This window comes from Lithobates pipiens, unplaced genomic scaffold (genome assembly GCF_037356315.1).
Source record: "Lithobates pipiens isolate NorthernLeopardFrog02 unplaced genomic scaffold, aLitPip1_a1.2 Scaffold_1, whole genome shotgun sequence".
In the NCBI taxonomy this organism is placed as follows: Eukaryota; Metazoa; Chordata; class Amphibia; order Anura; family Ranidae; genus Lithobates; species Lithobates pipiens.
Window position 1 is genome coordinate 202910938 of NW_027507685.1, and position 13631 is coordinate 202924568.

At 41.9% G+C, this 13631-nt stretch overlaps 1 protein-coding gene across 3 annotated transcripts in view; it reads right to left on the bottom strand.

Moving 5' to 3' along the window:
• Positions 1–838: 838 nt before the first annotated feature.
• CLIP3 (CAP-Gly domain containing linker protein 3) overlaps positions 839–13631 on the bottom strand; it is a 68817-nt gene continuing 56024 nt past the window's right edge. For 2 of the 3 annotated variants that reach the window (XM_077480451.1, XM_077480442.1), the window contains exons 9-14: positions 11896–12024; positions 11637–11771; positions 11411–11534; positions 10121–10185; positions 8075–8147; positions 839–5171 (exon numbers count right to left, since the gene is read on the bottom strand). In XM_077480451.1, the coding sequence (XP_077336577.1) occupies positions 5117–5171; positions 8075–8147; positions 10121–10185; positions 11411–11534; positions 11637–11771; positions 11896–12024 (581 nt within the window). In that variant the 3' untranslated portion in view covers positions 839–5116. Of the gene's footprint in view, positions 5172–8074; positions 8148–10116; positions 10186–11410; positions 11535–11636; positions 11772–11895; positions 12025–13631 lie in introns of all 3 variants that reach the window. The other variant, XR_013274403.1, reaches the window with a different exon arrangement.

The window sequence follows — 13631 nt, forward strand, 5'->3', positions numbered from 1 at the left end:
TCTATCAGGGGCCACCGACAGGAACATGTTGCCGGATGTCGAACACCCTGTGACCGGGACCCCTCACGGGGCTAGCCCGGTCCTGGAACCAGACCAGACCACACGGGTCTCTCGAACAACTCTGGAATCCCGAACACGTGACCCACACCCGTTTAAGTACCCCCTCCCAGACTCCTCAGCGGGCCCCGGCACTCCCACTGATTGGCTCTTAGAAGGCCGATACCCAAACACCCAACCAGACTTGGCTCTAGCCCGTCATGTGCACCTCACCGTCCACATGACCAGGTAGAACTTCCAAACACAGCCTGGCCAGACTGGTGTTAAGGCCTACCTACACAATTAACCCTCAGAACCTTTACTGTTCTGAGGCCAAAAACTAAATTTACAAGCGTGTGACATTTGGTCCCAAATGTCATCCACTACACACAAATATAAAAATGTATTCTTTTTTCCCAAAAGGTGAACTTAGTCTTTAAGTCCTGTTGTGGACTGACAACACACAACATAATGTGGACTGGGTGGTGTCAGCCCTGCCCAGTGTTTTGTTTTTTTGCTAAACTACTTAACCACTCCAACTGTCAGATCTCTACAACACAAAGGCTGATCATTCTGTAGTCCATGATATGAACTAGAAGGGCTGTTTGAGATAACATAGGAAGTGTGAAAAGAACACAGGACAGCTCTGATCTTCTGACAAAATGAACAAGTATTTTATCCCAGATACATCAGATGCTTCCAATGATATATTAAACGGTCTAAAATGGCGCAAATAAGAGAAATTTATTGTTAAGGTTTTACACTTCCGATGATTAGATAAAAGAAAAAATCAGCCACAGAGTTGAGTAGATAAATCATTTTATTATCTGACGTACATCCATTTGTCCCGTATACAGGGTTAGTAAGACCACAAGTTACAGGCAGATCACAAGATTTTACGCAGGGTTACAGAAAGGGGCCCCAAAACACGTTCCAAGGGAAATATGTGGGGTCCGCTAAATGACATATTTAGTGACTTTCCCTCCCCCCCGGGGGGTCATATAATAAATCCCATCCTCATAAAAGTGTCATATACACCTCCACATGATATACTGCTTATCTGTATACAGGTAGTTACTGTATCAATATATATAGATATACAGATCATTGCTACTTTCTATATACTGTGTATTCCACGTCAGTCCTTATATTTCATATGGGACTATGATGTATGTCTATATAGATGCTGTGTAGACTCTTTAGACTGTGTATGGTCCTCCCTACATTCTGAATGAACCCCCCATATGGGGGTGTGCTAGCTAATACTTAGCACAATGTACAGACAGTCATTACTCACAGCACACAGAGTACCCCATGCTATGTACAGAGGAGGGGGCTGCATGCAGTGATCGGTTTATCCATGGTAGGATAGACAGGCTCTCTTTAAGTGGCCACAGAGCAGTTTTGTCAGAGGATTCAGGACACGGGGTGGCAGGGTTATTGCTGCTGGACTGGAGTGGAAGGATGAGTATTTTATAAATGTTAAGGAGACGGGATATCAGGGGTATATATATATATGATCCTTAGGTATAAAATAGAATTAACTGTTCTTGTAGCCCATAACAGTCAAGAAGTTTCTCCCTTTTCATGTTTCCAGTACAGTTTTGTAGAATGAAAGGGAGGAATATGGCTGCTTGAGCAACAGTAAAGAGTTCTTAAGCTAGACCTGTTTTTGTATGTGACAACTAATATATCAAAAAATGCAGAGAGGATGATGGTCATCACAGAGGGAGAATAATGGAGACCACGGATCAAACAGATTGACATAAAGCCCAAAAGCTGGCCATGCACCAGTAGAATTTTGCTTAAACGTCCATATTAAAATTCTGAAAGATTGTCCCTCAGAGAATTTGATCTTGCAATCAAGTCAAGTAATTGTATTCAAAAGCCCTTAAAATTTCATCCAGTCCTGCTACTTGAATGGAATTCCATATGCAATAAACAGGTTTCATTTGCGTCCAACATATGTGCATTACAATAGAATTGACCTTTCGCAAATGCAAAACATATGCACAGAATTTCGTCTGAGAAAAAGGTTTCATCCCGCTCCTTAATTACTCATCACTATAGTTGAAAATGATTGTCTATTTGACCCCACTAACCATTATAGAATTGAACGAACATTCTGAAAATGAAAATTTGAAATTAAATTCTACTGGTACATGGCTAGCTCAAGACTAGAGATAGGGTGGCAGATATTAAAAAACAGTGGCAAAGTGTTAGAAACATAGACTAGAGACAGGTAGATGGAGATAATTCCTACAACAAGTACTGTATTTATTGGCGTGAAAATTTATTGGCATGAAAATTGGGTGCAAATAGCGTGTGCATGTTATACGCCAATACTTCAATTTTAGCTGCCTTATTTAAAATTTTATTTTTTTCCTGAAACTTCCCTCTTAAAATGAATGTGCGTGTTATACACCTGTGCGTGTTATACGCCGATAAATACGGTAATGATACAGACATTATAGGACAAGATCATAGAGACATTGAAGAACAGAAACAGGATGACAGAGACAACAGACCAAAGACAAGGTTATAGTGATATCACAGACTATGTACACGATCCTGGAGAGAACAAACCAACCAAAAAGACAGGGTGATGAAGATATCAGAGTCCAAAGAAAAGATGATGATATATCATAGACCAGGGATAAGATAATGGAGATGTCATAGACCAGTGTTATAGAGATATCTGATAAACCAAAATAACTGACACTACAGATATAAGGGGAAAATTGAACAAAAAGGTCCGGCTTATTCATAGCTATGATTAAGCACCTGCTATAATGGTATGAAATGCGTTAGCGGTTTTATCCTTGCTGCATGGATTTATTATAACAATAAAGAAATCCTTTTCATTGGAGTGCGGCCACCCAGACCTTTTTGTTCAATTTTTGCATATGGTTGCATATTGAGCCGCACCCACGCCTGGAGACGGGAGAGATCATTAGGAAGTAGACACCTGTAGCGGGTTCTTCTTTTTGTTACAGATATAAGGGAGTAAACGAAAGATGCACCACGGACTAGGGACAGAATGAAAAAGACAACAGACCAAGGACAAGATGATGGATGCAAAAGATTAAATGCAATGGAGACAATAGACCCAAAGCAATGATAGAGACATCATAGACCACAGACAAGATGCAAAAGACAATACGGACCAAGGATAGGTAATGGACGTAACAGATCAAAAGTAGGATTATAGAGAAATCACAGACTAGAAAGAGAATGAAAGACAAGACCAACCAAAGAGAAGGTGATAAAGACATCTGATACCAAGGCTAAGATGAAGGATGACAGGAGGAAAGAGGAACAGGACCAAAGTTCAGTTGATGGGGACATCAGACCAGTGTAAGAGATGTCAAGGACCAGGGAGAGAATGTTAGAGACGTCACCAGCTCACAATGGATCCATTGTTACTGTAGAAACAATGTTTCTCGCGGGACCACTTCATTGGGCATTAGTCACATGCCTGATGATGAGGTCCTGCGAGGCTCCAAAATGTTGCTTCTGCTGTAACAATGTGATTGCTCAATTAAGTTTTGGACCCATTCTGGAAATCCATGGAATGCTGATGATGTTTTCTTGCTCTGATTATTTACGGTTCCAGCCGATGGTCGCTGCAGCACTCACTTACATACATAGCCATCTCTACAGGAATGTGTGTGTGGAAAATAGTGCATTAGAATGCTAGAGACAACACAGGCCAAGGAACAAAATAATACAAACAAGACCAGGTATAGAATGATTGAGCTCAAGAGAGGATAACATAGACAGCACTGTCTTAATGCAGGCTGAGAGAGAAACCATAGGTCAAGGATAAGATGGTTGATGATAGAGACATCACAGATTAGGGATGGGATGAGAAAGACCTGACATGAGAGACATGACCTGCTGGGATAATAGAGACAGTGGGCCATATACAGATATTAGACACATCACAGTCCAGTGATAGGCTGTGTTGCTTTCTACACAAGGATATCCACAAATACGAGCAAGGTCAATAATTTCTAGCTTGTTCTTACATAATAGTCCTACCAAGTGCACCATTCATGTGGTTGATTCTTTCCATGACGGTAGTCGGATTTGCAAAGCTGCATATTAAATTTCATAAACTAGTACAGACATATCTACGCCTTTTGGAACAAAAGCAAAAAAAAAAGACATACGGATGTCTTTTGCCCAACATGCTCTTAAATTATCTTTTATGTATTATTTGCCATCTGTGTTGAAGACTAGGGCCATGAACTTATACTTTATGCAGCAGGATATATATATTGATATATATATATATATATATATATATATATATACTGTGTGTGTATATGTATGTATATATATATAGTGTGTGTGTGTGTGTGTGTGTGTGTGTGTGTGTGTGTGTGTGTGTGTATATATATATATATATATATATATATATATATATATATATATATAAAGCAAGGTTGGTTTAGGATATCATGCACTTATGTTATTGATCGGGCTCTAGTTTAGTGACTGATTATGAGTTGGCTGGTGAATGTGGTGATTGGGATTGGGGTTAGGGATGCATATGTTATTGTAGAGTATTTTGGGTAATTTTAAAAATAATAACACCACAAAGAGCAATGATGTGCAGCACCCTGCAGCAACCAATCAGATTTTGGCATTCTGCACTTTAGAGTACTCAGGACATTGGTGATTGGTTGTTATGGATTATTGCACTTTGCTTTTTGCCTTGATAGCTAAAGGTCTTTAAGTCAGCAGTAACCCAGTGTGTCTGTTTTGTCATCCCTAGAAACAGAGAATAAAGGGCAACCTGGGACAAGCTCAGGCCGTGCTGGAGGTTCCTGCCGATTGGCCTTTCGGTAGAAGGTTCTGTAGAAGACGGAAGCAAGTGAACCTTTAGCAGAATGACCTGGCCCCCACTCCTCGATTTATTCTGCACTGAATGGGACAGTGACACACAGAGGGGCCCCTTAGTCAGAGGAACATTAGACAAGGCACTGGGGAGTCAGGGGATGCAGACACAGACAGAGGGAGGCGGCAGTCTGTGGCTCCAGGTGACAGGATGCTGGGCTAGCAGGAAACAAGGTTAGGATTGCATCTCGGCACGCAGCAGCCATGGAAACCAGCAGCAGAACAGCAACCTGGCAGAGAAAAGAAAAGGACAGTTAACACAGGACAAAGAGAGAATGGACTAACAGGAGAGGTCAAAAGAGGAGATAGGACATAGTGAGCATTATTTATCTATGTATATATGGAGAGAATTGTCCTAGCATATATCCTTGCCTATAACAGCCACATTTTTCCTTTCCTCTTCCCACTGCAGTATAGGAGAGTGAATGAAAGAATCTGATACATTTCTGTACAGATAAACACAACAGATATTGTCAGTTCTTCCTTCAGTATACTTGTACGTCTGCCAAACAATATACTTAAACTTTTTCCCCCTCCCTCCCTAAGCTCCTGGTTGGTCAGTGAGACCACCGATTCTACTGAAGGACCAATAGGGAAACTTTGGAGGTACAACCTCAAATCAGGAGGATTCGGGTGAATAAACATCACCACAGGAGAAGCCCTTTCAACCTTAGAATCACATCCTGCAGGTATATGGCAGGACCACTTGCCTGCCATATACCTGCAGAACATGATTCTAAGGTTTAAAGTACTCCTGTGGTGATGTTTATTCTCCCGAATCCTCCTGATTTGAGGTTATCATTTTGATACAAAGGAGAGGGATCTGTTCATTTCAGATGAAGGATTCAGTTATCTGGATGGCATAGTCCATATCAAGCTTTATATCACAATTTGAAGTGTATATTTGAAGTGAAGCGACTATTGACCTCCACTTTCCCTGATCCCCTAGAGAAACGGGGTTTAGTTTAAGGGGTTTATCCAAATGGCAAACTGATACTCTGCTGGGTTACCCGGAAGGCCTTGGTGGTCCTTTAGAGTTTCTGTCTTTGTTTGTTTGGGCGATATTGCACATAGGGTCTTACAAAAACTCTGGAAGAAGCCATGATTATGGCGCAACATGTAGAGAGGCAACAAACTTTTGTACCGTGACTGCATGATCTCATGTGTTGGTTTTATTTGTTTTTTAACCATGTTTGTTAAATAAAATTATGAAATTATAATTGGTTCCTAAGTAATTATTTTTTGCACCTTGAAACTCCCATTTTTGCTTTCCAGTCTTCTATTCTCATTATGGGGAGGTGGAGCTTGTAATAAAACCTCCTATACGTAGATTCAAAAATGTTCTCATGCGATAAATGTCACACATCCTAGGAGGTTGCAGGACCAATCTTACTGCATGCTGCCATCTTGAACATGCTCAGTAGTAGGCTGGCTGTAAGTCATCAAGAAGTTGCATCTGGCTCCCAAATAAAAGATGGCAACATGGGCATTCTGAAGATCTTTGGGACGCATTGGCTACAGAAAAGATGGTGCTGGACTTCTTGGGCTGGTAAGTATATGTTTTCTAAAAGGTTGCATCTACAGTATATGTAGCTGCCGACTTATTTTTCAAACACCTAGGGGGTCAGGGGTCATCCAGCCTCTTAGGGCAGTCGGAGGAGAATGAAAACTCCTCCTACAAGCTTTACCAGTGCTCGGCCAGAGAATTATAGAAGTCACAAGGCTGCTATATACTGCTGATGAGAAAAGGTATTTAGCAATTTATATTTACTAAAATAATTGCATCTCCATGTTCTGTGTACTGTGGGAGACCAGATTTAGTGAATGCAGGGTCCTGGGTTTAGTAACAATTTAACCACTTGCCGTCTGCCCTATAACAAAATGACGGTGGCAAAGTGGTTTCAAAATCCTGACCGGACGTCATATGACGTGATCAGGATTTTGAGCCGCTGCGCGCCCCCGACGGAGACTCTTTACCACATGATCAGCTGTGTCCAATCACGGCTGATCACAGTGTAAATAGGAAGAGCCGGTGATCGGCTTTTCCTCACTCGCGTCTGTCAGACGCGAGTAGAGGAGAGCCGATCGGCTGCTCCTCTGACAGGGGGGGTCTGTGCTGATCGATTATCAGCGCAGCCCCCCCGAGGATGCCCAAACTGGACCACCAGGGACGCCACCAGACCACCAGGGATGCCCAGGACAAGGTATGCCACCCTAGACCACCAGGGATTCCATTCAGTGCCACAATGGATGCCAATCAGTGCCCACAATGGGCATCACTGATTGGCATGCATTATTGTTTGGCACTGATTGGCATCCATTAGTACAGTATATTATAATACAATGCCGCCTATCAGTTCCCATCTGTGCCGCCTACCCATGCCCATCTGTGCCGCCTACCCATGGCCATCTGTGCCATCTACCCATGCCCATCCGTGCCGCCCATCCATGCCAATCCGTGCCAGCTATCAGTGCCAATTTGTGCCACCTATCAGTGCCCATCCGTGTCGCCCATCAGTGCCACTCATCAGTGCCGCCTATCAGTGCCACATATCAGTGTCCATCAATTCCACCTCATCAGTGCCAATTCATTGGTGCCACCTCATCGGTGACCATCAGTGCCGCCTTATCATTGCCCATCAGTGTAACCCCATCAGTGAAGGAGAAAACGTACTTATTTACAAAGTTTTGAAACTGAAACAAAAAAAGAATTTATTTTTTCAAAATTTTCGGTATTTTTTTATTTGTTTAGCAAAAAATAAAAACCACAGAGGTGATCAAATACCACCAAATGAAAGCTCTATTTGTAAGAAAAATATGATATAAATTTCATTTGGGTACAGTGTAGCATGACTGCGCAATTGTCACTCAAAGTGCGACAGCGCAGAAAGCTCAAAATTGGTCTGGGCAGGAAGGTGTTTAAGTGCTTAATTAAGTGCGGTATTGAAGTGGTTAATATGCAGATATCTGTTGTTATTATCATTTGTACCCAGGTTAAATTAGGACAGCACCTATATTGGAGTCTATTAGATTATCTCAGTCACAGTGGATTTATACACAGTTCTTTTTATGGATTGCACATCTATCCATATAGTATTTGAGCCCATATTAAGCCCACATTCAGCAGTAATACCTGGAGAGAGAGTTTTCTGATGCAATCTCTTTCGGTGTCCGCACTGTGTTGAAGTTACGCTTTGGCTGTGACACTGCACGTAACCACAAATATTTCTTGTTGTAATACAGAACATACTATGCAAAAACACAGATAATTGTGTACATACGTTCATACAATAAAATTGATTTACATGTATTATATTAATATATTACTTGCCTTAACACACAAATGTATTAGTAAAGCAGACAACAATGTGCAAAATCGTGGGTGTCCCTATCAATTAATATTAAATAATATTTTTTTTACCTGCTTTAGAGTTGGCCTATGCTAAGATATGAATTGTATAACTACTGTATATCAGCAGAATTGTTGTGATGACCAATTAAAAGTTATAAACAAGCTAAAATAGTTACCTTTTCTGGAGAAAACCTGCTGCATGCTCCATCAAGTGTTAATCACATAACCAAAACTATAGGCTTTTGGCCACGCGATGTTTGAAGGGTGGGATTAGCCAAACTGAACTCCTATTCTTTAAAGCGGACCTTCACCCTCCATATCCCGCCTCTCCACCCCTCCTCCCTTCCGCTGCAGGAATAGGGCATTGCTTTTTTTTCTCTTTTGTTTACTTCTTTTTTTTATTTAAAGTCCACCCACCTCCCCATGTATGTCACTTGTCTTAGGCGAATGACACGCACATTGCCAGCTGTGCCTCCCGGGATGTGTATGTCACAGTGGCCAGGCATGAGAGGATGTCAGCGGGTCAATGTTGGACCCACTGGATAGGGGAGTATCTGAAATGTGCAGATACCACCATCAGGTAAGCGGAGCCAAAAAAAAAAAATGAGGAGGTCAGCTGGAGTTCCTCTTTTAGACCTCTTTCACACTGCCGGCGCCCCGGGTGTCAGCGGTAATGCGGCGCTATTTTTGTTCTGTTTTAACCCCCGCTAGCGGCCAAGAAAGGGTTAAAAACCACCGCAAAGTGCTGCTACAGCATCGCTATGCCGGTATAGCCGCGCTGCCCCATTGATTTCAATGGGCAGGAGCAGTGAAGGAGCAGTGTTATACAAAACGAACAAAGACACAGAACACAAGTGTACTGAAGGAACAGTAAACCCCAGAGGAACAGGGAGGTCCAGCTTCAGCGTGGAGACACGTTGCTTGAACAGTAACCCACAGGTGCAAATGCTTAATAATATCCAGGTTCAGGGTGGTTTTTATCGAACCCGAGCAGCGCAGACAGGGGGTAAAACCCGGCGCCGGATCAATGTGCACGGAACTGTGACATACATTAGAAGGCTGACAGGCTGTTATGATTCTGCTGCCCTAAAAAAGAGCTAAGATTTCCGTGCCTTTGATGTGAAATTTTAAAATGAATTTCTTCACAATGCCTACAGCTACAGAGGTGAATGAGGACTTGTTTGTAAGTCCTTTTACTGCTGGATCAGAATGTGTAAATAATTTAGTGTGCATAATCTGGGCACAGGTTCACTTTAAAGGGTTAGTTCATCATTACTGATTTTTGCCACAAACCTCCCTATGCATTATCGAATCCTCAGTACATTAACATGTAGTGCTGCTTTTTTATAAAAGATGGCTTACTTTTTTACCTACTTGATTTAATGCCCTCCCCTCTCTGTCTTGCCATCTGCACCTTACTTGACTGCCTCCCTCACCTGCAGCACACACTTACCTTCCCTCCCCATTGCCTCATTTTACCACCAGGAATGGCGCAAAATACCTGTATTTCTGGGTATGGGAAGCATGTGACTCCCTATCCTTCTTCCTCAACAGCATTAGTGACTGGCTGTTTAGACACCCAGCACTGCCTGTTCCCTGTGTACACCATCAAGGACAGCAGTAGAGCCTGTTGCTTTGCTCAGCATGCCCTCATTTGATAGCTGTTTGTCAACGTAGGCCTTTTAAACTACAGTTTTGTTTATTTGCATTCAGCCATTTCAATGCATTGCGTGGAGGTTTTCAGAAAGGGCCCTCTGCTGACTCCTTTCATATTTTTTCACATTTCAACAAACAGGGCTGCTAATGACTCAAAAACTGTATACCTACTAGTTACTTGATGCACTTTTTTCACTCCGTTGTTGTCTGCTTGGGGATCTTTTGGGCCACCGATTCTAGAATGGAATAGGGATGTACAAAATGAGTGATGTTCTCACCAAACTATTAATCTACACTGATTGCAGCTCTTAATTAAAGTGCAACAACAGTTTCATAGAAAATTGCATTTGCTTAACAGCAGAGACAATGTAAAAGTATTTTGAGCAACCATTCTGAATGCAGACATCCAGAATGAACAGTACTTTATGGGTCCTCATTTGGGTAGTGTATGTATGAAGCTTTTATGTTTATTAAAGGGTAGCGCCACTTTTGTGGGGAAAAAATAGCAAAAAATTATATAGTGTATACAATTGCGACACAAGTCATATTGTAATTGAATGTTTTAAAAATGACCTTCCCTTTCAATCTGCACCACTGTAATTTTCTGTAAAATTCAATGCAATATGGCTACCTGGAGGTGTTCTGTATACAGATGGTGTACAGAACTCCCCCCCACAATTTCCTGCTTGTGTGTTTGGCTTACTTATTTTTCCAGAAGTCTGCACTAAGATACAAATCAGATTTTCAGCATCCCCTGCAACAAAAATATAATTTTTGGTAAAATACTCCCAAAAGGAAATTACGTCTAAAGAGATGCAGACCTTGCCAATTTCCTTATTAGAGCCTTGCAGGTGCAGCAGCTGACTGATAATTATAAAACCATGCCCATACAGATTCACTCTACACATGGAGACAGACAAACCATCAGCTATTTCTTCAGAATAACAAAGGGTAGGAATCTGCAACAAAATGTGTTAAAATCCCTGCAATGTACATAGATCACCTAGGAGGGGATTTTTTTTTCTCAACAAAAGTGTTGTTACTGTTTAAATAAGACAGCAGAAGCTGTTTGTTTCAGACTGTCTCTCTACAACTGATTGACAGCAGCAAGAGCCAGTGGCTCCCGCTGCTGCCAAAAGCCAATCAGACATCGCTGGATCGAGAGGGGGCACAGGTAAAGATTAGGGTGGGCTGCTGCAAACAGAAGTTTTTTTTTAGAATGCATGAAGGTAAAAAACCTTGTGCCTTTACAACCACTTTAAGTTGTTTGTGTAAATTAAAGCTTGAGCTAGCTGCTATATAGTTCTGTAATCTACAAGTTATTTTCAAGAAGGACGCTAAGGCTAGCTTGGTGTAATGGATGAAAAGGAGCCTAGAGCTCTTTCACGTTTAGTTGCTAGACAAAATGTTTGCTGTTACACTACACAATAAATTATCACTATGTCTGCATCCAAATCTTACCTCTGAACTCTAGAGGGTGGAGCAAAGACTCCGTGTTTTGGGGAACAGGTAAAATACCGAACACCAAATACAGAGCCATCATGTTTCCCGGTAGACTTTTCCAGCTCGACTCCAAACCAGTATCCTGAGGTAGATATAAGAATATTATTGTGTTTTTTTTCTCAGTAATATACAGTATATACCAAATTTTATAGCTGTAGCCCATTTATTCTTCCCATCATGTTACCTGGAGCAAAATCTGTCTTTCCATAGAAGCGCACCACTCCCTGTTTCTGTCCAGCCACAAGAACTTGGTCCCCCAAGTCGATGTTCAGTCCCTCTTTGTCTAGACTGCCCACACTGATGGACTTCTTCTGCGTTGCTGCGAGAGACCCCAGGAAACACAACCAGGGAACCGTTAAACTCTAGTTTACTATAACCAATACAATATTATTGTATCTAAACTAGACTTGTGCTGTTCAGGCTTCCATGAAAAGTGTACATACATTTTTTCTCCTTCCTTCCCTTGCCTGTGACCCTGGAAAAGTCCATACGAGGGGTCTTTGGTGTGGAAGTGACAGAGGATGGAGGTTGTTCAGGGGCTTTACTGATCTTAGACACAGAAGAAAATATCCCTAGAAAGAAAAATGTGTTTTTATAAGTAGATATGGAAAAAGGAACCGAAAACAAAAAATTGTCTTTTGCCAACCAATAAAGAAACATGGGTTATGAAAGTCCATCTAAATCTGCAATTACATTAAATATTATTATTATTATTATACACAATTTATATAGCACCAACAGTTTATGCAGCGCTTTACAATGTAGAGGGGGGACAGCACAATTACAGTACAGTTCAATACAGAAGGGACAATACAATATAAATTTTCTTGCTCGTGACTAAATTCACCAGCGAAACAAGCTTGCTTTTTTTTTTTTTTTTACCCTAATGCTGGTGAAAACAATCACCTTATGTAATGCCGTTTGCTTCCTCCTGTGACCTGATTTATATTGTTCCCTCAACACTAGCGCCTGCACCCGTTGCTTAGTGCCTCCTTCTTCAACAGTTATTACTCTTGCGTGTGCACTCCCGGTGTGTACAAAAAGTGTCAACCACCCCAACCTATAACTGGCCTTTGCAGCAAGGTGCACATGGAAGGGCAATGCACATTACAAACAAACAAAACATTTCCTGGTACACTTACCAGCTAGCCTGCAAAACAACCGAATATACCCTGTCTAACAGTTTATGTTAAAAACAGAGGGGTTTGTTTGCACGCATTTGAAAATATATGCACAATCTGCAGTGCCCACACCAAGGGACCTCTGTATATACTGCAGAACTGGAAATTTAGAGTTAGGACCGCAGTATATACAGAGGTCCCTTGGCGTGGGCACTGCAGCTTGTGCATATACTGTATTTACAAATGTGTGCAAACAAATCTCTTTGTTTTTAACGTAAACTGTTAGACAGGGTCAGTTTGGTTGTTTTGCAGGCTGGCTTATAAGTGTTCTGAGAAATCTTTTGTTTGTGATGCACTCCCGGTGTGTCCATTTCCTAACATTGCCTAGGGTGGCAAGCCACTCCTTCTTATCCTCTATAGCCCAGTGTTTTATACCACTTTAAAGCCTGGTACACACTACAGTTTTTTTTCAGAAGCCACTGTACTAACCATGCAAGGTTAGTTCAGCGATCTCCTCTTCTAAGCTGTTGTGTTCTGACAGGGGGACGGCCCCCCGGCAAGAACACTCCGATCAGAGATCTCTGCCATTGGCTTGGAGTGCTGATTGGGATTTGGTCCACTGCTGGTTTTCCAGCATGCATGTCCGACAGACCGATGTACACACGGGCAGAATGTCGGCCAGTATTTTTTGTACTGGCAAATGTCTCCCAATATTCTGCCCGTGTGTACGGGGGCTTAAGCTGGCTTTACACCGATTGAATTTTGTGCTGGTTATTAATGAACCAATCAAAACAGCAACAGCCAGACTAAGTGGTCAAGAAAGTTGTCTTCAGTGAAGTAGGAGCCCAGACGGTTGTAGACTACAGTGCAAATCTCTTTCCCGAAAATTCACTTGATTCCCCCATCAACACAGACAGTGCTGATGCGGGAATTCCTCCTGCCGAGCCATTGTATTCTACCGGCAGGGGGTGTAAGCCACCCCCACCAGGAGAAGACAGTGGTTAATCGCAAGTGAAATCCAGCAAGCTGGTTGCACCCCAGTTGGATTGATCGATCAA